The sequence below is a fragment of the Bos indicus x Bos taurus genome, chromosome X, assembly GCF_003369695.1.
Source record: "Bos indicus x Bos taurus breed Angus x Brahman F1 hybrid chromosome X, Bos_hybrid_MaternalHap_v2.0, whole genome shotgun sequence".
Taxonomy (NCBI): domain Eukaryota; kingdom Metazoa; phylum Chordata; class Mammalia; order Artiodactyla; family Bovidae; genus Bos; species Bos indicus x Bos taurus.
In genome coordinates, this window is record NC_040105.1 from 99,128,648 (window position 1) to 99,155,652 (window position 27,005).

Genomic DNA, 27,005 nt, shown 5'->3' on the forward strand with positions numbered 1-27,005 from the left:
GGTATCAGGCTCATACTTTCACAAATCCAAAAAATACCAATGAATAATGAAAGAACTTGAATCTCAAAGGGGTATCATAGAGCCTTAGATAACCACTGCTCTCTTCCTTCCTTCTCCTTGCACTCCTCTCATTTTAATGGACACAAAGAAAGGAGTAAGGCTCATTAGGAGTAATACACAGGAGAGATGTGTCCAAAGGTTTCAGTAAAACTGGGAGATGGGTAGGGAGTACACTTATTTCCAGGTGAATGTAGCTGCCTTTGGCCATGGGGGCAGCAGATGGAATTCAGCTGGACAGGAAGCAGTGTTTATAATTTCTTACCATCTTGAGGAAAAATTTCAGTAATATGCTACCAAGTCCCTATGACAGAAATAAGCCTATCGTCACTACCACCATTTAGGACAATCATTTCCCTTTAATTTTGAAAGCAATTAGGTTTTTAGAAAATTTAAGATACTTATAACAGTCTGAAAAATACCTTGTCATTGAATATAGCTACAGATGCACAGAGTGCCTGCTCATATTAGAATGATACCATGCACCTGACATATAGGGTCCCAAACATGTATTCCTGAACTGAAGGTCTGTAAATAAGCAGGTGGTTGTGGGAGCTGAGCTACCAACATTAGCAGGTCCAGGAATTTTTGACATGGAATTAAAACTACCAAGAGGAATTTACTGCTGCATAATAATTGCTTGTCTTAACTTATCCCATATTCTAATATCTAAAGGAAGCCTGATAAATTCATATTCTCATAAAAATCAACTGAAATTGACCTTATCTCCTACTAGCTTGCAGAAATCACCAATGAAGAAATCTGCAGCAGAGCTGATTATATTGTGTAGGAGAACAGACAAGCAAAAATGATTGAAATTTCTATAGAGAACATCATCAGTGGTTGCTTAGGACAATTTTGCATATAAATAGGGCATAAATGGTCTGTGTTCAATTTGTTCTCCAGTTGTCAAAGAATAATCAAGGATAGACTACACAGCAATCTTGTTTCTGCCCTCCCTAATGCAAACCTAGATCTTCTTAATCAACACATGTATATGTCTGCCCCAAAAGTAAAATTCAATTTCCATAAATAAAAAGAAAAAAACAAACAAAAATTGAGTAACTAATACAGGTACACATTTCATCATAAGAGTCACATGAAGTGATTGAAAAAAAAGACACTAAGTGGCCTTAAAAATTAATAGCATTTTAGAACTCAGGACATCTGACTCACTCTCACCCCTATCCAAACACACTCTCCTAAAACTGTTTTTGCCAAAGTCATCAATGAAGTCCTAATATTAATAGTTAAATCTACTGGATCCTTTCCAATCCTTATTTTATTGGCCCTCCTGGCTACATCTGATGCTATTTAGCACTTAGTCTTTGAAAAGCTCTATGCCTTTAGCTTTGGCGGTACCACACTACCCTTTTTCTCCCCACTCCTCCATAACCAACCCCTAATGCCCTCTTTTATGTGCTTTGGTTTCTGAGCTAGTCCCATGAATTGGTGGTTCTCAACTTTCATGGCACATTCAAATCACCTGAATAACTTCTTTTTAATTGAAGTAGAGTTGATTTCTAATGTGTTAGTTTCAGGTGTACAGCAAAGTGATTCAGGTATACATATATGCATATATCTATTCTTTTTCAGATTCTTTTCTACTATGGGTTACTACAAGATCTTGAATACAGTTCCCTGTGCCATACAGTAGGTCTTTGTTATTTATCTATTTTATATATAGCAATATATCACTTTTAAAATATACTATTTCTTAGGCTCTTACTCCATAGATTTGGATTTGATTATTTCAGAGAGGAACCAGACATGAGTATTTTTTAAAAAGTACCTCAAAGTGATTCCAGTGTTAGCCAGGGCTGAGAACTAGTGCCACACATGTTTGTTTTCTCCAGGGTTCACCCTTTGTAGGCTGCTCTACTCATTTACCCTAGATTATCTTACTTGCTCTCATCTTTCTAACTGTCACTGAAATGTTGATCAATACACCAAGACCCTAGTATTTACCCTCTATTTATTGTCAAGAGGTAACTGAGCTAACACTACTGAGAACACTGAGTGACTGGCCTGAGGATTATTCGATCCTTTTTGTCTCCTTCCCCACCTCCACTCCCACCTGCACTTCTCTGCATGAGCCACAATGTCATTCATTTTAACTTACCCAAATAGAACTCTGTACTAGATAGCTATGAGTCACATACACACAACAGATGAGAAAGTGCTTTGTTAACTGTAAAGCACCAAGCATGCTAAAGTACTTTAAGTACATCACATAGTATATGTTCAATAAATACAACTGAATTAAGAGGGAAACATTAGGTATAATAATTTACTAATATAATTGGCAACACCATTCAAGACCCTTGAAAGTATCTAGTTTACTGTGAGGATCTCTAGAAGAGACACAATTTATCTTTTCTTTCTCTAACTCCCTTTTTTTTCCCCTTCAAATCCCAGCATTTAAGGATCAAAAGATATTCTTCATTCTTTAATCCCTGAAATCTTCCCTCTTGGCCCTCACTGCTCTATTAGAACTGCTTGGGAAAAGGACAGCTGTTACCTGCTAGCAGACAAACTCACTGGTCTCGTTTCAGTCATCATTCTACTTAACTTTCTGCAGGATGTGACCTTACTATCTCCATTCTGAAATTCTCTCTACCCTCTGTCTTCCCGGCATCACTTTTTGCTGCTTCTTTTCTTCGCTTTCTAATTATTTTGTCCCCTCGGTGTCCTTTGCTGATTCCTCTGTTTGCCTCCCAAATACTGCAATTCGCAAAGACACTATTCTTGGCCTTTACCTCCCACTGGATACACTCTTCCTGGGGGATCCCAAGGTTTCTACAACTATATACATGCAGATGTCCCTCAAATTGGTTAATTCCAGCCTCAGCCCCTCCTGCTTTCGTGTGTGTGTGTGTGTGCGTGTGTGCGTGTGTGTGTATGCACAAATAATTAGGTAATCCTCTACTTAAAAACTTCTGTTGGCTCTTGGTTGAAACAAACTTTTCATCATCGCCACTCCTTTCCATTTTCCATTGCATGCATTTGCCATCATTCCTCATGTTTTCCACATAAACTACTATTCACCCTTCAAAACACAGTTCAAATGACACTTTTATCATGAAAACTTTCTTCAGTTCTCCAGGCATTTTATTCCTCTTTTAGCACTTTCTACATACTCATACCATAGCATTTATATTATGTATACTCTGTTTTCCCCATGAGATGCTGAGTTCTTGAGAGCAAGACCTATGCTTTTTCCATCTTTGCCCTCCAGGGTTCAAGCACTGTTGCCTGACTCCTACTCTTTAATCAATAAATAGTTGGATGAATACCGTTTTCATTTGTTTGCATTATGTCAATATTTTTTACTAGATTTGAATTGCATATTACAATATAATAACTTTACTACAGACAAAATGGGGTTGAGTCAGCTAGTCTAAGATTCTGACACTTAGAGACTGAAAAAGCTCACGGGAAAGAACTCATCCTGAGGGAGAAAGAAGTAAACAGCTTAGAATGAATGACCTGCTTGACCTAGTAAAAATGATGAAACAAAACCAAACAGAAAACCGCAACAGACCTGATCATCAAAAAAGGGAGGAGGATACTGAATGCTACATGGGTTTGTCTTTGGGCCTTGGTGCATGGGGCCAAATCCCATGGAGATCAAGAGGACTGTAACTTATACCTGAAAGCTGTTTTTCTAAAAATGTCTGTAAGACCTTGAGGCATAAGTAGTATATTATCTTGGTACACTGGTGGAGTGTTAGACTGTACATGGGTGGAGTGTCACACTAAAAGAAGAGAGAGGCGTTTCTTCCCACTTTGCCACTGACAGCTCTCAAGCTCTGGCTGAAAGCAGGAGGATGCCAGCTGCTGTAGCAGACAGCAGGCAAGGAAAGCAGGGTATTTCAGATGAAAGCAAAGGAACAGTAGCTACTGTGAGGTAGAAAGGCCTAAGAAAATGTGGGTTTGGTTTTGTTACAAAAATATTTTTCCTAATATTAAGACTTAGAGTTTGATTTTTCCAGTTGGCTATTGTTGTTTCCTGTCTCCTCTCTGTTCTCAAATGGTAAATTATATCTTCTCATTTAGACTTACCTGGAGAATTCCATGGACAGAGGAGCCTGGCAGGCTCCAGTCCATGGGGTCACAAAGAGTTGGACATGACTGAGTGACTAACACTTTCACTTTTTCACTTCCATTTGCTGATCCATAAAACTAGATCATGTGTCTCCTGTGTTTCTTCTGTTTTTCCAAATTTAATTTTCTTAGTTGCCTTGTGTGTTTCTAAAACTAAATTACATTTATTCTGTTTCCTGGTTTCATGTCTTTGTAATGCTCTTCTTGTGTATGTGTGTTTTTAATGTCTAGAACTATATATCAAAATCTAGTCATAGCCAAAATAGCTCAGTTAGATATCTATTTATTGCTGAGAAGCCTGTTTATACTTACAGTGGGCAGAGAAGAAAGAGGTGGAGCTGATTAAAAGATAAGCATGTTCAAAGTATCTATAGATATTCAGAAGAAAAAAAAAGAGATTTGGCATTGTGTATATATTTTAAGTGTGGTTTTTACTCCTGCAAGGTTTTCTTTATGAATTTCTTTTTCCTCCAAAGCATATCTTTGACCTTATAATGACAAAGTTAAGAATACTGATGGACAATTCTTTACAAAGTAGGTTGTAAACATATGGGATTTATTACCTTAAATGCTAACAAAGGCTGTAACAAAGAGAGTCCAGAAAGATTTGGCCAAATTCAGAGATGATAGAAATCGAAATGTTCCTTTCACTCACCAAATTTATAGAAAGTGTAGTCTATATTTTAGATAGTAAAGAAACCCACCAGCAATGCATGAGACCTAGGTTCCATCTCCGGGTCAGAAAGATCCCCTGGAGAAGGGAATGTCTACCCACTCCAGTATCCTTGTCTGGAGAATTCCAAAGACAGAGGAGTCTGGCAGGCTACAGTCCATGTGGTCACAAAGAGTAGGACATGACTGAAGTGACTAACACATATTTTAGGGAATACAAAGGCTAGAGGGTAGGGGATGTGGGGAATTATTCTATGTCCCGTGCTACATAAACACATGATTCCTATCTCATTATGGCACATATAAGATTACACTTTTTTTTAAATTGAAATGTTTTTACCTGAAGTACAGTTGATTTACAATGCTGTGTTAGTTGCTTGCATTGCACTGGTATCACGTGGATTACATTCATGTTTTTCAAATGGTCTGTGAGCTCATTGAGGCAAATATCCTATTTGGTGTTAAATCCTCAGCACCTAACCCAGCATGTGATGCCCAGGGGACAGTCAATAAAATTGTTTAATTCTGAATGAATACTATCTACCCCTAGAGCCTCACCATCTACTAAGTTCCTCCATTCTGGCTTCCAGTTCCATTCCATTATTGAAAAGATGCTCTTAAAATGTCACTAGAAAGCTCCCAAATGGCAAATCATTGGTCTTGATCTTATTTGATTTCACTGTAGCATATGCCATTGTTGAAAATGCACACCTTTTTTGCCTTCCTTTGCTTTTAGAACAATAATGTTTTGATTGGCCTCCTACCTACCCAAGTGTTCCTGATCAGACTTCTCTGCTAGTCTTCTACTTTTAGACCCTAAGGAGAGGCATTTTCAAAGTTCTGGGTTTGGATTTATTTCTCTTAATAATCCCTCTAATAATCTCTTCCATTTCCAAAGTATTCAATATAATCAGAAATCTCACTAACTCAATCATCTTGTGATGAAATCTCCAATCATATTTCCAAGAAACTTCTGGACATCTTGATCTCGATGCTCTGCTACCACTTGCAGTTTCACTCGCCCCAAACTGAATTTGTCTTTTATCACCATTCCTTTTCCTGATCTCAATAGTTTTCTCTCATCACCCAAGTGTCCTCCCAGCTATTCAAAGTCAATCCTAGGGTTATCCTTGACTCTTGGTTACTTCTCTTTCCCTAAATTATCTCCTTTTGTCTAAAGATATGACAGTAGAATCCTAAGTCATCGCCCACATTCCTATAGATTAAATATTTCAATATATAGCTTTGGTCATATTCTTCCACTGCTAAAAAGCTCAGTACATTCCCATTGTTAAAGAATGATACACCTTTGTCTCTTATTCAAGCATTCTCTGATAGGGTAACAACCTACACTTTATATAACCTATTTTCTAGTAGTTGTGCTATTTGCCACTCTCCCAAAATGCTTTGCAGTTTCTAAACTCTTAATGATATTTCATCTAACTCAAATGCCCACTATCCCCACCTCCAACTCCTGCTGAAATCCATACTCATCCTTCAAAGTCTTTTTCTCCATGACTTTTTATGACATATTGATATGGCATGATATTTCCCTTCTCAGAACTCACATAGGATGCTATTAATATCTCTTGTATAATGCCCCTATTGTCTGCCTTATCCTGTAGTCTTCCTATTTTTATCATTTCTATAAGACACAAGGGTCTTACAACTAAGGAAATCTTAATTATTTTTGTATCTCTCATCATGTCTAGCATAGTACCTTTCACAAAACAGAGGAAGTTGAGTAAATGGATGGATGTTTAGGGGTTCATTTCCTAATTTCTGAGTTTGACACCAGCCCAGCCATAATCTGGATTAATATTCAGCCAGTGGGCATTGGTAAAGCCATCAGGCTATTCCTTACCCTTGCATGTTCTGATTGGCTGGGGCCCATGCTATACCAGTTAGTAATATTTTCAAAATAACTACAAATGTGATCCTCTCCCTTAAAATGGCTTTTGGTGCCCTAAACTGAAACAGTACATTCAGCTGAATGGGCTGGAGGCAATATTTGGGAGCTCTTTCTGAGTAAACTAATGGGACTTCTTCTTAGGGAGGGGAACATCGCCTCTCTGCAGAAGATTTGCAATTTAGGCAACTCTTCATACCATTTATTAACATTTTGATTTTCTAATGAAAAATACAGACTCTCACTTCATTTTCTTTAAATATGGAACGGAAAACACTGCAATTAGACGCACAATTGTAGGGCTATGTATTGTACACGTTGAAGTGTCCATCTGTAAGCAATGATAAAGGGTTTTTGGCAAGCAGAGCAGTACTTCTTTGCTGTCTGCAGTTGACTTTGATTTCAGATTTTTTTTGGCTATTTCCTCTGATTTGACTTGACTTGGAGAAAATAGTCTTCTTAATAATTTATTTTTTCTGCTTTTATCTCACCATGGTGAAGTAAAGGTCTTTGTACAGGAACAAGGATACTGGGGTTGAACAGGGAAAGTGTAACACTATAAAGTCAATGGGATCTTGGGAAGGAACAAAATAAGGTGCCTAGGAAAGTGAAAACAAAAGGAGGCCAGCAGGAAAAGAGGATCTTAGCTAAGAGAGGCAGAAACAGGGAGGGACTGTGGAAAACCCCCCAGTTCTGTTGCTTTAAGAAAGAGGGAAGCAGACAAGGGAGTTTTTGGCAGACTTGCAAACTCTGTGTCTGCCTTCCCCTCCCTCTCCCTTCAAGCACTTCTACTGATATCCAAGATGCTTTACCAATCATTGCCACTGTCTGCTTTCTGGTTTCTTCTCACCACTGGACATGTGCATTGGCTGCTGCTCCTTGGAATGACTGCCAGAGCTAACGGGGCTGATATTTTTGACCCTATGTGCTTGTGGAGGCCCTCCAACTACAAAATAAGAGAGGTCTTAATTTAGATTACTCAGAATCAGTACTAAAAAAGTATACAGTTTGTGAATATATTCTTAGTGTTTTGCAGTTGACAACACTACATTCCCTTAGTACTAAACTCACAGAAACCCCATGGAATGATCTCTCTCGGTACCATCTTTGTACAGTCAGTATGAAGTGTGAGACTAATCAGACAGGAGCCTTAGCAAATGTATTTTAAAAATAAACAGCCTAGAAAGATGACGGCAGTTTTTTTATGGCACAGAATAAGGTGCTTTTACTTATAAGCTGCTTAACAGAAAACTGCACTGATAGAAAAATTATTTCAGTTTGCTTTCCACTGACTATAAATGCTCTGATTGTTCAAGAAAGAGCAGGACTGGTTTTTATTTTCCTTAAAAGGTGGAAGGGGCCTCTGGTAGCATGGGAGAATATTTGCATTTTACAGGTCAAGATTGAGGACAGATAAGTAGTACTCCTGACATTCTACCATGCAGCATTACCTTAAAAAATATGGACATATATAAATAGAGATGTTAACTTTTTTTCCTTCAGTCTTCTACTCTTTTTGTAGGCCATCTGCAATGTCTTCATCTACATAAAGCAGTCTTACACTCCAATCAAAACATTCTTCTTCTCTCAACAAAATCTAACTTTCAGGCTAATCTACCCATCAGGATTCACTCAAATGTGAAAAAGATGAAATAAAACTTATTTTGTCTTCTGCCATGAATTTCACCATTGCCAAAAGCTTTTCTGGATCATTCTTTTTTTTTTTTTTTTTCCCCATGCTGCACCTAAGGCCTGGCACAGCCAAATAAATTTTATTTTATTTTTTAAGTGGAGGGAGAATGATGGCAGGGACCAGGAAGCATCAATGTTTCCTAACTCAGGTGTCATGAACCGAACAGCAATGTAGTTCCGTAGGATAATGAATTTGCTTGTATGCATTTGAAAGGTGACCACAGAGCTCTTACACTGATTTCTAAGACTGTTTCTTTGGTGCTTGTTGATGAATAGTTTTGACCCTTAGGGTCTCTTTTGGTGCTTGCTGTTGGATGGTTTTGTATTTCTGCATCCCACAGCATATTAGAGGATATTCCACGTGGTTAATGGTTTCTTCAGCCCAGTGGTGGTTCCTGCTAGGAAATGGTTAACATCTCTGAGGGGCCTCTCTGCGGGTGGCTCTCGGAGCCTGTGAGATATGTATTTGTCATCCAGGCATCCTCTCATTGTCATGGAGATGGGGGATGGTGGAGAGGTCAGCTATACTTTCTGTTACTTGTCAGCCTTTTGCACTCATATTCCTGTGCCGGGGACAAAGCTTGGTCATTCATTGTTCACTGGACTTCATTTCTTTCATTATTTTGTTGGGAGTACAATAGTTTTGAGAGGTACCAATTTCCATTTTGCCTTTTCATACTGTTCATGGGGTTCTCAAGGCAAGAATACTGAAGTGGTCTGCCATTGCCTTCTCAATGGATATGAGTCTGAGCAAGCTTTGGGAGTTGGTGATGGACAGGGAAGCCTGGCATGCTACAGTCCATGGGGTCACAGGGAGTCAGACACGACTGAGTGACTGAATTGAACTGAATTTCCATTTTAATGAAATATGATTGTTTCTATTCCAAACATAGAATATTTTTGAATTGTAGGCTATGCAAGGCAAATCTTACTAATCTAAATTAAGTAGAGTTTCCATGTTTACTATTAATTTTCCTTTTTTCATTGACACCTCCATATCACTCTACAGTCCATGAAGAGAACTTTTACAAACAACACATATAATTTCTCCCTCTACTTCAAGAAAGATAGGAATTAAAAATATAAAAATGTCCTTAAAAGAAGTAGATAGCTCAGCCTACTTGGATTATTCTGTAAGAAGTTCTTATTTATTTCAGACATAGGGTATGAAGTGGAAAGATGGACAACATTCTGGTTCCTCTTGAGGGAGGGAGCCTGTTTTGTTTATGTTTTTTCTTCCACCAACATCAATTTCATAGTGTGGCTTTGTTATTAATCTAACACACACAAAAAGGGGTTCCAACACTTGAGACTTCAGGGCATCTTGGATCATCAGTGCCTCTCCTCTCTTTAGTAACATGGAGAATGGATCACAAAGCCAAAATGACCTCTGAAAAGAAGCATTATCTCAGTTTCCTTACCTGTTACATCCTTCAAGCCAATTATTTGGGATGACTTTAATTACAGTTACGATTTTAAACCATCTTCTAGACAAATCACATGCTCATAAAATAACAAATAAAAATATTTAGTATTAAACACAGTTGGAATACTTGTTTCTAAACTTTTTTGCAAAGCCTACTGTTATTTGAAGACGCTTTTACAAAGTTAAAACTTGTGATCAGGTAGATATAGAAGCCTGCTGAGACTTCACTCATGAACTGAGATCAACTGTTTCAAATACATTTTTTTTCATGAGAAAGGTATTTTTTTTGTTGTTGTTGTATTTGGTTCTGAGCATTTACATTCTATAATACCATGAGAGCTAGAATGGCTCCTACCTGGATTCCTTGGAATCCGCTTTCTGCGGTCTCGGAATGCCGCCCCTGATTGCAGGGCTTCCAGAAGATTATCCATCACGCCTGTCTCATCACCCTCTGGAGGAAGGGAAAACTCAGAATTAATCTTCAAGCAATTAAAGTTAAACTACAGGAAAATAAAGGGAAAAACTCCTGTCAGATTTACATAATACCCTTAAATTAAAGACATATATCTGTTTCAACATAATGCATCCTGTCAGTTTCTGGCACCACAGACTACTTTGCTTATTACGCACCATTAAGCAAAATTCATGCCAATCCCACTGTTCTTTCAACTTAAAGACCTTGGCTTTTGTATTATTGATGGCATGTTCAGTATGTAAATAAACAGCAGCTGATCAACTACTGTTGCCTTCATGTTAAGATTCTTATAAGATATTCCTAAGTAAGAAACCACTGACCTGGCTTAATGCAATCAATGTGCAGGGTGTGATTTGATGAAGCAGAGTTACACAAGGTTAAATACTGATTGTATTAATACATTCAGTATTCAACCGTCATCTGCAATTATCTTAAAAGACACTATTTGCAAAACACATTTGCATTCAGCTCCTACCTAATCCATATCCTTTACCCATTTTGAAATGCTGACATTGTAGAAGGCAAAGGTGACTACATCATCTGAAAGGCCACATTTTACACTCGAGAGACATTAGCCAGAGTCTCATCACCCCCTTTTAGAATGCTGTTGTGCTTCTAAGCTTTTCCTATGAGTGGGATACTCAAAAGATGTTCATGGAAGTTCCCAAAGGATATGTCTATAAAACATTTCATCTTACTCTTATCTTTGACAATTCTGGCCATCAGAAACACTTTTAAGATTTGTTAGAGCAAGTGTCCATTGCCAGAAACTCTCTAAGACACTGTGGATAATCCACAGTGAGCTGAGGAGGCTTTTCCCAACAGACCTCACTGATGAAAAAGACCCTCATTAGGTAGTTAATTTGAGTGGTAGCTAATGTATGGGTCTAGGGTAGAAGACCGGAGAAGGCAATGGCACCCCACTCCAGTACTCTTGCCTGGAAAATCCCATGGACGGAGGAACCTGGTAGGCTGCAATCCATGGGGTCGCAAAGAGTTGGACATGACTGAGCGACTTCACTTTCACTTTTCACGTTCATGCATTGGAGAAGGAAATGGCAACCCACTCCAGTGTTCTTGCCTGGAGAATCCCAGGGATGGGGGAGCCTGGTGGGCTGCCGTCTATGGGGTCGCACAGAGTTGGACATGACTGAAGCGACTTAGCAGCAGCAGGGTAGAAGACATTTGCAAGCAGGAGGGTTAAGAGAAGAAAAGCGTGGGAGTGAGGCAGAAGAAATTGTTTCTTATGTTATTCTTAAATTAAATTTAAATCCTACTTTGCTTAAAGGATTGACTGTGGGGTGTCAGATCATAGGAAAAAAAGTATTCTCTTATGGGGCAAGAACAAGCTACAATCTTTATTATGTTCTTCATTTGACTTGAGATTTCCTCAATGTTACAATCATTGTTTTATTTTTAAAATCAATCTCTAGGACAAGACATTGAGTGAAAAAATAGAAGGAAACTCAGAGGTTTTCAGGTATAATATTTGATGAAAACAGGGAAAATAAAGGGAGAGTGGAACTCCAGCAACTAAACAGGGAAAGAGGATGTTCACTTTTAGGAATATTAAGGCTGCATACACATCTGAACCATCACTTGCTCTTTACAATAGAAAGAAAAGAGGAAATGCAGTCTGGCATGACTTGAATGTATCAGTGAGAATTAAATTTTATGTGGTAGGCACTTGACATTGATTGTATCTTTTTTTGGCTGCACCACACAGCTTGTGGGATCTTAGTTCCTTGACCAGGGATCAAACCCGGACCTACAGCAGTGACAGCACTTAACCACTGGACAGCCAGCTTGGTGATATGATCCTCCCAACAAAATACTGAAGCAAATAATATCTATGTTTTTCAGCTAGGTATACTAAAACTTAGAGAGTTTAAGCATCTTGCTCCAGATCACACAGCTGGCATGTGGAGGGGCCCTGGTATGAACCCAGATCAATTGTTGCATGATAGCTAGAAGAAGATGAAATGGACTAGACATGTGATAGCCACATGATGAAACATCATAATGCTGTTGTTAAAAAAGAGCCAACAGGCCCAAAATGGAGTCACCTGTAAAAAGGCTCACATCACCAAATGGAGACTTAATCTAATTGCAGTTTCAGCCTCTCCTAGGAATATAATCTTAATCACTCAGTCTGAAATTTCCTGGTCAACACTAGAAAGGAAATCTACCGGATAGACCTCCCACTGTGCAACAAAGGAAGGTGACCTTGTCTGAACAATCTACTCTTTGCTAGAATAACTTCCTTGTCTTGTTTCCTTCTGCCTATAAAAGTCTTCCCTTTTGTACAGCTCTTTAGAGCTCTCTTCTATTTACCAGATGAGATGTCACCCAATTTATGATTCATTTAATAAAACCAATTAGGACTTTAAAATTTATTCAGTTGAGTTTTGTTTTTTAATGCTATGATATGGGTTTGAGCATTATCCTATAAGCCAGCACTAACAGATATATAATACAAAACCACAAATGTGAGCCACATAAATAATTTTAAGTTTTCTGTTAGCCATATTAAAAAAGATAAAAAGAAACCGATGAAATGAATCTTAATATACTAATATTTATCTAAATATATACAAAAATTATATGTATTTTACATTCCTTTTATCAGACCAAGTCTCATAAATCTAATGCAATTTAATTTCAGCATCTTTCACTTCAGATTAGTTACATTTCAAGTGCTCAATAGCTATATGTGGCTCGTGGTTACTGTATTGGGCAGTACAGCCATAAGTAATATAGGAAGTGACTTGATATGATTTAGAAAGTCTTTAGAAAGACTTGTCAGACAGCACTGTGGAGGATGACTCTGGGGACAGCATGACAGGAGGTAGGGAGATGTTTAGGAGTGTAATGGTAATTCTCTCAGCAAGAGATAAAGGACTGAATTCAAGGGTTAACAGAGTAACTAGAAAGGAGGGATATTTTAAAGGTATTAATACAGTCAATAGGACCTGGCTGGAAGGGCGATATCAAGGGGGAGAAAAAGAGTCTAGAAGACAAAGGATAAACAGGTTTGAAAAAAATTGCTTTTTGAGGAATATCTAAGCAGAGAAATCCAGTAAGAAATTGGAAATATGAATCTGGAGCCCAGGAGTGAAGTCTAGACTGGAGCTAAAAATGAGAGTGTCATTGGAAGATGGGTGAGAGGATCCTGAGATAATGTATGAGAAGAAGGGGAATAGAATATATTTTCTGAGGATCTCAATTTTTAAAAGGCAGTCAGGGGAAAAGAAGACATGGAAGGAGGTTTTAGATACAGAAGTACAACCAGAAGAGAACCAAAGTACAACTAAATTTCGTGCATCCTTATAAAAACAGTCATGTAAAAGGATGAATACATGTGTATGAGTCAAGAGAACAGAATACCAAACAGTATGTATTTATTATTTAAACATAAATGAAGGGCAAACATGAAAAAAGTCTGTAACATAATGATATTATGGATAGCATGTCATTAAAATTCTTTAATGCTTTATATTGTTTATGGACTAAAAAGATGGAAAGAACAAATATGACATAAAGTATAGAGGAATTACAAATAAATCCCTGTGCTTAATTTAGTGGTTGCCACCTGACAACATTTAACAGAATGTTATGTAAGATCACCATTTCTCAACATTTTTCCCCATTTTTGTTCCCTCCTCCCCTAAAGGAGCCTTGTTAGATATCTTTTCCTAATTTCCCCATATTAAAATTTAGTATCACAGATATAACTATATATATCTGTTTATGTACTGTGGCCCTTTGGAAAGTCACAGACCATTGTAATATCTAAGATTTTTCTCCTCCCACCTCTCCAATAACCAATACTGATTCCCTTGAGGGTGATATAGCTCCTGCTGAGAAGGCATATGCTAGATAATTCTGTTAGGGAAAAAAAAGAAGAAAAAGAAGCCAGGTCTTGGTAAACCTCAGTACTGCCTTTAAGGAAAGAAATGTTTGTTTCAAACCACTAGTCCACCATTACTTTTTGTTTGCTTCATGATAACTTTCAAAGGAACTGAGAGATCTTCATGAAATGTTCAAGCCTAAGGAGTAAAGGTTTTATAAATATATTATAGACTTGTCTTCCTCAAACAAAATGAAAGTCAACATGATCATTTGAAAGTTACCCTTCATTTTAAATACATTTCAGCAAAATTTGGTCCATGATCAAATTGTGTGAGGTTTACAGTTCACTTAGATTTTCCAAGTTCACAGAACTACTCATTCTTACTTAGATGTGATTAGCAGTGAGTAGCTGTTTGACTTTTTAATTTTTTGGTTTATGAGATCAAACTCAGGGGAAAAAATCTTTTAACTGTTTTATTTATCATTGAAAAGAAAAATAGCCTTATTGAATTACATGGAAAAATGTGTTTTCTTACAAATTACAATACCTATTTTACTGAGTGAAACAATATCAAGGAGAAATTTGGTAATGTCTTTCAACCACTAAAATGGTAATACATGGGCATGTCTGAGAAATAACAATTCAGAGGTGAATTTCTAATCTTTCATCCTGAAATTAGATCACAGACATTGTTAAGGAGCCAGGAGAGCTGCATGTAATACAGTGGGCTCTGTGTGAGCTACTTATCTCTGGGTAAAATAAAAGGCATGGGTTGTATCTTCTATATCATGTTTCTAACAATATTGGCCATTCTGTAGATGCTGAATGCCCACTGATTTCAATTTTCAGCATCACTACTTACCTGTGTGTGTTGACTCAATTTCCCCAGAAGAGTCTGAAGATACCACAGATTAAAATCAGCACCAGGTCAAGTAATGAACTCTACTCTACTTTTATATAAGGCTGTCTGCCAATGGCTAGCACAAACTTATTCAGAGGAAAGGCCCTATGAATTTCTCACATTCGTGGACATTTTGTGGGCACAGGCATTGATGACTATTATTCTGGACTATTGTTTCAAGGATGTTTTTAACTGTCAACAGCCTTGAAGATACAATGTCTTCCTCCAGAGCATAGGGTAGGCTTACTTGGAAAACAGATTATATCTCCCTCTAGGGCAGATGTCAGACAAGTTTGCTTTCAACCCACTATACAAGATTTGGGTTCTCTTAAGTATGGGTTCCTCAGATGTGACACAACCCACTATGTGCCTAGTACCCACCTGGGCCCACCCTGGCATCACCCTGTGGGAGCTGGAGGGCAAGGGAAAGCAATTTGAACATGAAGCTCACACTGCTCTCTGTGCTGCGAACAACAGACTTCTTTGTCTCTGACCCAGGAATCTTGTGTCTTCTGCCAGCTCCCCTGAAACTTTGGCAGCTGACTTGTTAGCATGCAAGTAGAGCAAAATCTCTGACCCTTTACAATTTTTGAAAATACTTTTGTGCTCACCTTCTTTTTATCAAACATTATTAATTAGACTACCTATTCCTTATTTCTCTAGGAGCCAAAATACCTAGTGCCTTGGACTGTTCTATTAACTAAGACCCAAGTCTAGTTCATTATTCCTCAAAAATGACTAAAGCGAAGTCACTACTATAAAAATCACTTCCTAAGATCCTAACAGTCTGGAAATAAAATGGCTTCTATATTCACCACTATTGCCTCCTTGAATTTTCTCAATTATATAGTTAAGGCTTTCTGGAAAAGCTGAGCAGATTGAAGTTGAAGAAGTTTCCATCAACCAACAAAAATGAACTGAGAGTCAATAACGTGACCCAAAAGAAGCAAAAGGCTTATTAATGAGGGTAGGACCCTACTGTGAAATAACACTTAGGTAGACTAAATAATTAAAAAAAATACAACTATGTTCTCTGTGGGCTCAAAGAATTGGGGAAGAGTGATGGACGAGAAAGGGCTTAGGTTAAGCCTTTGAAAAAATTATACTTGAAAGGTTGAAAATGATTAGTTTAAAGAGACTAAAATCCAGATCTTTAAAAATTTTTAAATTTAACCGTAAGTTTGCTTTCTATGTCTGTGTGTCTATTTCTGTTTTGTAGATAAGTTCATTTGTATCATTTTTGGAGAATCCACATATAAGTGATATAATTTATCTTTCTCTGTCTGGCTTACATCACTTAGTATGATAATCTCTAGGTCTATCCATGTTGCTGCAAGTGGCATTATTTGATTCTTTTTTTATGACTGAGAGAGTCCCTTGGACTGCAAGGAGATCCAACCAGTCCATTCTGAAGGAGATCAGCCCTGGGATTTCTTTGGAAGGAATGATGCTAAAGCTGAAACTCCAGTACTTTGGCCACCTCATGCGAAGAGTTGACTCATTGGAAAAGACTCTGATGTTGGGAGGGATCGGGGGCAGGAGGAGAAGGGGATGACAGAGGATGAGATGGCTGGATGGCATCACTGACTCGATGGACATATGTCTGGGTGAACTCCGGGAGTTGGTGATGGACAGGGAGGCCTGGCGTGCTGTGATTTATGAGGTTGCAAAGAGTCGGACATGACTGAGCAACTGAACTGAACTGAACTGAACTGAACTGAATATTTCATTATGCACACACACACACACACACACACACCCTCACATCTTCTTTACCCATTCATCCATCAATGGACATTTAGATTGCTTCCATGTCTTGGCTAATGTAAACACTGCTGCTATGAACATTGGGGTACATGTGTCTTTTTGTGTTATACTTTTCTCAGGGTATATGCCCAGTAGTGGGATTGCTGGGTTATATGGTAGTTGTATGTTTTTTTTTTTTTTTTTTTAAGAAACCTCCATACAGTTCTCCAATTTACATTCTCACCAACAGTGTAAGAGGGTTCCCTTTTCTCCATTCCCTCTCCAGCATTTATTATTTGGAGGCACTTTAATGATGGCCATTGTGACCAGTGTGAAATGGTACCTCATTGCAGTTTTGTAAAATCTAGATATATTAACTCCTCATGTACACACACATGGTTACTTGCTTCCTCTCTCTGAATGTATGCGTGTCTGTATATAAACTTACATATGCTGTAATGTGTAGATTTTGCATACAGTTTGATGAATTTTAAACATATGTTGTAATGCATAGATTTTGCATACAGTTTGATGAATTTTGACAAGTGTTTATACCCACTGTAACCACCAGAGTTAAGATACTGAATGTTTCCATCACTCCCAGAAAGTTCCCTCTTGCCTCCACCACTCAGAGGCAAGCTTTATTAATTTTGCCTGTTCATATCATATAATGTTAAAAGGATAAAATGTGTTGAGGTGCTTTTGAATCAATGTAGGTACCTGAAAGCAAAAATACACGGAGTACATAATAAACCATGAGGAGAGCAACATATGAGCAATGTTCTAAAGGGCCTCGGGTATCAAAGTAAGAAGTCTGACTGTGATGAAAGGGTTTCTAAAGAGCAACTGGTAGATCTTCAGGAAGGTGATGACATGATAAAGGTGACATTTAAGATTGGCCTCACAGTATTATGCAAAATAGGTCAGAGTAGGTGAGAAATTCTACAAAGAATACAGTTGAATTTGCAGTGACAAGTATTATTCTGCATATAACCCTGAGCAAAGCAGGATGCTCAATTTTGGTATTATTGGTAAAAGACTGAATAGAACAGTAAAACTGGTTTTGTGAGCAAGGTCATAAGTAGTGGCAAATGGAGGCTGACAGCATAAGAAGGCAGTGGTAAGTGGAGAGCAAGAAAAATCAGTGTTAGATTCAATCTTTTCCACACCATCTATTACAGGCCAGATTAAGACCATGCTGTAAGATGTATGGATTTGTAGATGACACAAAATTAGAAGACTGCTCACTTATCAAAAAAGAGGGAAACAAAATTCCTTCTCTGGGATCTGAAAAAAATGAAGGCCTGGGGCTGACAAATAGCTCTTAAAATTCAACAAAATAAGAAGTAAGACATGACAAAAACCTGAACAACTTGTATGGCGGTCCACAGCATCTAGAAAGCCTCTGTCTGATGGGAGGTTTTTGTTAGTTTACAGTTTAATTGGAAGTGAGTGTAGAATGGAGATAATGTTGACTTGGAAAACTAACAGATGGTAACTAAGATAATAGTCTCTGAAGTTATTTAGGGCCATGAAAACTGTTTAAGAAAATCAAGATATTATTCCATAGAGATTAAAGGAGGGCATAAATAGATGTATAAAGTTCTGAGGGAAATAATGATGGCAGATGTTCTGTACAAAAGAAGAAAACTTTCAAGAGGGAAAAGAGGACACAGGAGCTTAGAAGAAATTACTAGAAACCACAGGATGAGCTAGGGGCAGAGTAGTAATTACATTATGCAGCAGTTGAAGATTTGTAAAACAAAACAGAAAAACATCCTCCCAGGTTGAGGCTTTGCACAGTGGTATGTACCAAAAAGCAAAATTAATCTCAGAGCAATTAAAGTTAAAACTATAGGGAAAATGTTGGTTAGAGAGTTCATTCATTCTCTTATTTCATCTCTTTGCCCCAACAGGTAATGAATAGTTTCTTATAGTGAAGGAGATCATCAGATTCAGATAAATTTCATAGTGAATACTGCTCTTCCTTACCAATTTTAATTGAAGGTTGTAGGTACATTGTGTCATGGAATAAATATTATTTTAGAGGGTCACAAGCTAAATGGATATTCAATTCCAAAGTGATGAGCAGTAAAGGATAAAGGGATTTCTCCTCAAATACCCATGTGGTAGGTGCTACCTTAAAGTTTGTCACACTAACTATTTTGGTGAGTTCAATTTCCCTAATACATTTGCAATTTAAAAAGTTGCCAGTTAACACACTTGAATGGATTTCTACTGGTAGTTTCAGTGAAGGATCTTTTATGGCCAGAGGCACCTTTTGGGCAGTTTGCCTGAAGTAAGACAGCTTGATAGTAAGTATTAGTTAAAAAGTAATGTTTATGCGTCTTCATTTTTTCCCCCCATTACCTACATGCTAGAATATTGGGAGAAAAAAATTACACATTCTATAAATAAGCAAATACCCAATAAACCTTAATGTTAACACTTACCAGAAAACCACTGCTGATGCCTCTGGTAAAATATCTCACATTTGATATTTTAAATAATTAATATTTCAAAGAGACCTTTGAAATACTCTGTGTGTCTATCAGAATCAATCATTTACTAAGGTTACGGAACATTTGTGAAAGGAGAACTAAGCAAAAACAAACTTGGAAAAAGAATACATTTAACTCCATTCAAAACTATCCAGCAGAGTAAATATCAGTGACTTTCTAAAAAGATAATAACAAAGATGTTTTTGGATATAGGCATGGTAATAATATCTGCCATGTATTGAGAGTTTATAATATGTCAGGCCCTGTTCTAAGGGATGTATGTACCCTGGATCTCTATACCAACCTATTTTTCAGGTAACAAAACTGAGGCATATTTAGGTAAGTAAGTCACTCAAGGTGGCAAAGTTGGGAGGTGACAGAATCAGCCTCAGACCCTTGGAAGCATGTTTCTAGAGCAGAAGTTGGCAAATTATAGCCTCAGTGGTCAAACCAACCTACCACTTGTTTGTACAGTCCACATCATAAGAATGGTTCTCACACATTAAATGTTTTTTTTTTTAACTGAAAAAGAATAATCTTTCAAACTACATGAAAATTCCCCCAAATTAAAATTTCAGTCCATAACTTTTATTGGAACATAGCCATGCGATTTCATGATGTATTGATCCATGGCTCCTTTCAAGCTGTAACAGCAGACATGAGTAGCTGTGATGGAGATTTTTTTGGTCTTCGAGGTCTAAAATATTTATTATCTGGCCCTTTACACAATCAGTTTGCTGACCACTGCTCTAGAGCACACACTGTCAACATCAGTGTCATGCTACATCCAAACACCTGTGCAACTCGCAATCTCTGAGTTGCTGAAGGAGCTTGGCAACCTCCGTGTCAGTGAAACAGGGCTCATTTACGGGTGGAAGATGCGAAAGAATACCAGAAGTCAATGTTTGCCTATTTGAAACTGAGATGTCTCTACTTAGAAGTACAAAGTCAAGAATGACACAGAATCATTCATGAAGCAACAATTATACACACACTTCTATGTGGATTTACATTTAAGAGACCTTGAAAGAGAAGAGAGGTGTTTTCTGTTTTTTTTTTTTTCCCCAAAGGCAACAAAACACCTGCTTTCCAAGCTTTTTTTTTTTTTGGTTTTATTTTTAAAAATTAATTTATTTTAATCGGAGGCTAATTACTTTACATGATTGTGGTGTTTTTTTGCCATACATTGACATGAATCAGCCACGGGTATACCTGTGTCTCCCCATCCTGAACCCCGCCTCCCACCTCCCTCCCCACCCCATCCCTCTGGGTTGTCCCAGAGCACTGGCTTTGAGTGCCCTGCTTCATGCATCGAACTTGCACTTGATTTTCCACCCGAGAACCAGCCTCTGACTGACGTGGAGTAAATTCAGCTCCGTTATAGAAGACACAGCTCCTTGCCTACTGGACTGTCATATCAGAATATAATACTGTACAATGAACCTAAGCATCTTCATAAGAAATACAAACACAACCCTAGTTGTGGAGAGAAGAAAAGGGATAGTTTGAACTTCCAGAGCACCATCAAGAGGTCACACGTATACTTGTATTTTCCTTGGTTCCTAGCACAAGCACCAGGTAAGGGAAGGATGGAAGTAATTTTTTAAGCACGGCCCTTATGTCAGATAGCTTTAACAAAAGTCACACATCACAGCAACAACGGCAGCCCACCACCAGGTATAAAAATGTACATGAGGGAACTGGTACTCTATGTTGCTGATGGTTGGAATACAGGAAACAAGTTGACAATTCATCCATTGTTAGACCAACTTTTGAATTATTCCTTCTCTGCTTACCAGATTCTAGAGTAGGTCAACTCTCCTGCCAGAAAGGTAATGACAACTTCACCTCACTTTTGCACAGGCACTTAAATGTTGGTTATCTACTTAACTGTTGGTTATCTATTTTTAAAGAGCAAGGAGTCTTGCGTGTGTGTGTGTTTCTGATCATGTCATTTTTTTGAATGCACAGAGTAAAGACTGCTTGCTGTAAACTGATCTGTTCTTATTACAACTTCCACTTTCAAACTGAGGAGCGTATATCTTGTTTTAACATGATGATATTATATACTTTTGTTTTTTTCAAAAAATAAAAAGCAGTTTGAAAAAAAGCCATGTATAATCAACTTCAATCAGTTTTTGAACAGTCTTAACTTGGTAAAGACATAAATATAAAATTGTTTTTCGTTTTCTTCACCATTGTTCTTAGACATACAACATCAAGTTTCCCTTTCATGCCCCTTGATGATATCTTAGGAAGGTTCTGTAATTTTCTGGTTGTAATTGAAATACTGATCTTATGTTTGTTTCAAGGCATTTCCTTCCCCCATTGTTGGTTAGTCTTTTGGACCCAGATGCCCGAAGGCTAGAATGGGTGGCATAATTTGTTTGCTGTCTCACTCCCCCAGCCTCTCTCATGGAAGAATTTGACCCCCAGTGGGCTGGGGCAGGGAGGAAGAAAAGGAAAAGAGGAAACATTATAATTCTCTTAAAAAAATTTTTTTTAATGTGAACTATTTTTGTAAAGCTTTTATTGAATTTGTTAAAATATTGTTACTGTTTTATGTTTTTGTTTTTCTGGCCATGAAGCATGTGGGATCTTAGCCCCCAGACAAGGGATTGAACCCACACCCCCTTCATTGCAAGGCAAAATTTTAACCACTGGACCACCAGGGAAGTCCCTGTTATAATTCTCCTGATGAATGTGTTAGATGGGGTTACAAGAGACAAAGGTAGGAATTTAGTATAAGCACGTATGCAGAAGTAGTAGGAATAGGAAATAGGCTTCAGCAGCTACATAGTCAGGTGGGATTCCCACAGAAGTAAAATACCACATGATCCAGCAGTGCCAATTCTGGTCATATATCAGGAAAAAATCATAATTCAAAAAGATACATGCACCCCTACATTCACAGCAGCACTGCTCACAACACCCAAGACATGGAAACAATGTAAATGCTCATCAACATATGAATGGATAAAGAAGATGTGGTACATGTATACAATGGAATACTACTCATCAATAAAAGAAACAAAATAATGCCATTTGCAGCAACATGGATGGACCTAGAAAATATCATACTAAAGTGAAGTAAGTCAGAAAGAAAAAACAGAAACATTGTATGATACCACGCATATGTGAAATCTAAAATACGACACAAATGAACTCGACTACAAAACAGAGACAGACAGACACAGAGAACAGACTTATAGTTGCCAAGGGGGAGAGGGATGGTGGAGGGACAGATTGGGAGTTTGGGATTAGCAGATGCAAACTATTACATATATAATGTATAAACAACAAGATCCTATGGTATAGCACAGGGAAATATATTCAATATCTTGTGAATGAACTATAATGGAAAAAATATGAATATATATATATATATATACTGCTACTGCTAAGTCGCTTCAGTCGTGTCCAACTCTGTGCGACCCCATAGACGGCAGCCCACCAGGCTCCCCTATCCCCTGGATTCTCAAGGCAAGAACACTGGAGTGGGTTGCCATTTCCTTCTCCAACACATGAAAGTGAAAAGTGAAAGTGAAGTCGCTTAGTCCTGTCTGACTCTTAGCGACCCCATGGACTGCAGCCTACCAGGATCCTCCGTCCATGGGATTTTCCAGGCAAGAGTACTGGAGTGGGTTGCCATTGCCTTCTCCGAATAATTCCTTAAGAGGAATTCAATAATCTGCTCCAGAAGAGAGCCAGTATGACTCTGAGCATGGCTGGATTCTTCCTCAACCAACTAGAATAGATTTATGCTTCTAGCAATCTCACTCCTGTCTCCTGATGGAACTGAAACAAGTTGCTGAAAAATAATTATTTAGAAAGCAGAACTATCACAGGATAGTTTGTGGTCTTTCATGGACTTCAGGAAGTGATCTCAGTTTCAAAGCTTCTAGTTCTCTTCTGTGATGGAGACAACTTAATTTACAACCTCACTATTTACTTGCATTCCCATTTCAAGGATAAACCATCAATGACTCCCAAACAATATTATTTATAAAATTTCCTATCATCTCAGACTTCATGTGTTTCAGATGGATGGAATTACCCAAAGATTTCCCCATCTAATCACAGCCCTAATGACTACTTACCTCAATTTTCTCTCTCTCTTTTTTTTAAATTATTCCCCAGGCTTAGAACCTTTGAATGATCTTTAGTATTTTTTTCTTCATCTCCAAAGTCAAATAGTGACTAACCTACAGCACATTGTCACTGTCAATACAGTCTCCTCCTCAAGTCTAACACATATTCCTTAACCTGGATAATCTACATGAATCAACTTGCTGAATTATGTTTCCAGTCTCTCATACAACTAAACTATAACTTTAATCACATTATCCTCTTTTCTAAGAGTCAAGGCTCATCTGTTCCAATCCACACTCCAATGGTCTCACTAATTATTTCCAGAGTTTTCTTTGGCTCCTCCAATCATACCAGCTAAGCTACCTCTCCTTATCATTTTCTACAAATCCTAAGGTCTTCCCTCATGTTTCTAAATTAAGAAATAAAAGATTAATGTCAATTCTAAAGAAAAAAGCAAATAACAACAAAAGACAGATACTTTATACTTTTGAGTTTAAATGGATATAACTTTTAGAAAGATAATTAAATGAATATATTTTAGCTCACCAGATCTATTCAAGGAGTCAAAGTCCTAGAGTGAGTGCTTTGGAAACATAAAGGGCCTAAATTCAGGTAATTTAGGCAATTTATACAAAACACACATTAACAATATCCTGCTCTATTAACTAATTAAATTTTACATAGACCTTAATTATATGCTTTACTAAATAAAAGGAAGTTGGTCTCCAATAGAAAAAAAAATTAATTTCAAAATAAATAAATAAATAACTCCCTAAGGCAGATACTCATAGTAAATTTAACATACTGCTACTACCATTTAATTGAATTCAACTATTAAATTAAAAAAGAAGACATATGCAAAATAATAAGGCAATTGTATATTAGGTGGTATTGCCTTTTGGTGTTTCAGTCAAGGGAACAGTGATTAATCTCTTCATTACTTTATAATGTTCATCAGGGAAAAAATAGCTCTTCAAAGTTCAAATTTTCTGTAATTGAAACCCAGAGAACTCCTAAGAACACGGGGCAATAAAGCATAGGGTGCTTCATTAGAGGAAATCTATAATTACAGATTATTGAGTAAATAATATGGATGCCATTGAATTACATGGGAGTCGATCAGTTAGTAGAAAATGGCATAAAATTACAAAATTAGGCACCAATACCTCAGAGATATAATTATGTCAATTTCTGAACATTATGTAGTTCTTTTAAAATAAAGTCATAGATGATAATTATGCTTAAATAACCCCCTGAAAGCTGGCAAAACCAGAGAAAATACTGGCATTTAAAGATTATCATTCCTTGAAGCTTAACTTCATAAGTGCTTTATTTTGATGTGTCTACTTGACCTCTGCATTTCTTTGATTTTCACTTTTACATTAAAAAAAAAAAAAACTTCCCTGGCTTATATCATATACTATTTTATGAAGTAACTGTATCACTATCTAGCTACTGTTGTGTAACTACTGTTTGTGAATACTGTTATATTTTTATTACAATGGATAGAGCTGGGTTCAGAGACAGACTTGCAAATATGCATGTAATTTCTGTCTTAGGATTAAGTAGAAAAGATTTACAACTTCAAATTTGTTTCAACCATGTCTCTTCTTAGGATAGCAGGGTCCAAAGAGGAAAGCAGGGAGGACGTAGACACAGTATGCTTCACTCAGAGCCCCAGCACATTTCTTATTTAGCTTTTAATTCATTCTTTCAAGCTATCAACATGTGACCACTAGGCACTTACTCAGTGGACAGCACTCTACAAAACAGGGAATTATAAAGCATTCTTCTAAGAAACATTGCCACAAATAGATCAATTATGTATTTCTTCCACTATGTAGTCTTATTTGGAAATTGAGAGAATTTTTGGTTAATAAAGAGCCTTGCTTATCAAACTGAATACCAAAGAAACACTTTAAAAATCACTACTTGTTTAAAATATATCTGAAGAACTTGTTTAAAATATATCTGCAGATTTTTGGCTCTTAGAAAGATAATTTACACTATAATTTTTTACATTATCATTTGGGCATGTATCAGGTGTTTGCATAAGCCAAGATTCTACCATTTAGAAAAGCAAGTTATTTTTGTATAGTCTGTGTACTGATCAATTACCTCAGATAAATACATTATGAAAGGAGAAACTGTTGATTTTAATGAAGGATATTAAAAAGATTGTTTATTTCCCTTGTCCACTAAACAGTAATAATTTTTAATATTGTTAATCATTTTCCTTCTTTTGGATAAGTTTTAAAAAAGAAATTAATACCAAATATGTGTTATTCTTCAAAAGTGGGGTTAAAAAGTGGTATCTTCCAAAAGGGTAGAGAGTGAGGAAGTCACTAAATACTCCTTGGCAAAGATTTAGGACCAGATAATATTCTGTTCTTTTCATGATTTGCTCACCTAAACTCATCAGTGAAATCTTTGCATACTATCTGATTTCATTCGACGGTTTATTTCCTATTTATAGCCTATATCAAGAGGGGGGAATTGTAGTCCACAAAGAAATGATAAGGACAAATTTTCACTCAGCACTTCCATGGCTGCTGCTGCTGCTAAGTCACTTCAGTCGTGTCCGACTCATGGCAGTTGGTGATTTTTAGTATAAGGGAAATTTATCCTCACCCTTTAGAAGGAATCCACAACTTATGCTCAGTCCTGGGTGTTAGAGAACACTTGGATTTTCCACTTTAGGAAAAAGGAAGGAAAAAAAGGTTCCATGATTTCTTTAAAGCAATTACCTGCCTTGTGAGGCTTTAAAAATGCCATTATATTTGTTTTACTAAGCGTTCACATTAGCACGGTCTTGAACAAAGAAGTATACTTAAGAGAATCCATTCAGTGCTGAAATCTTATTTCTCTCCAGACTAGAGGAAGCTGCTTTAAGGTTCATCCTGAATTGGGGAGTAGAGTGAGGAAAAGGTCACTTCTACCTCAGAGTCAAATCAAGAGAAAACAACATGTGCTGAATGGACTAATCATGCTCATGTAAGAGGGGACTTGGAAATAGGTAGCTAGGGAAACCTTGTCAACATCCAGCTCCATTCAAGAAAGGACAATGTCTCTTAATCTCATTAGAATGACCAGGGCATATTCATTTAGAGCAATGATAAAGAAGATGACAAATTAACCAACCACACTGCATTTTCTCTGAAGAAATACTCTGCAAACAGAAAGACTATATCCACTGAGACCAGGGTACTGATTAGGTGACTTCATTAAGGCCTATTTCCCAGGGGGGCCTGGTTTTCCTATTTGAAATCTCTATTTTGATGCCAAAAAATCTGCTTGAAATTTCTCTTACATGTCAAACTTAACCAGTAAATGATCACAAAGGCAGAGTTTGAGTTTCATATACAACAGAAAGTAGTTAAGGAATAGGAGAATATTACCTTTCTGTTTGGGGAATGACATGTTTTTTACTAGATTGAAGCCTGTGAGGTCACCACGTTTATAGCCCCCAAAGTAGTCAAAGAGCAACAGTTTCATATGATTCAAACTAATATTTAGGGATATAATAAAGTCATCTGAACTATTACCAGCTCTCTGAAAAAATATTTCAAAACAA

The 27,005-nt window shown here is 37.3% G+C and overlaps 1 protein-coding gene across 4 annotated transcripts in view; it reads right to left on the reverse strand.

Annotated features, from left to right (window-relative positions):
• DIAPH2 (diaphanous related formin 2) overlaps nt 1-27,005 on the reverse strand; it is a 982,036-nt gene that overhangs the window by 158,839 nt on the left and 796,192 nt on the right. For all 4 annotated transcript variants that reach the window (XM_027534395.1, XM_027534394.1, XM_027534393.1 and 1 more), the window contains one exon: nt 10,219-10,314. In XM_027534395.1, coding sequence (XP_027390196.1) covers nt 10,219-10,314 — 96 coding nt within the window. The remainder of the gene's footprint in view (nt 1-10,218; nt 10,315-27,005) is intronic.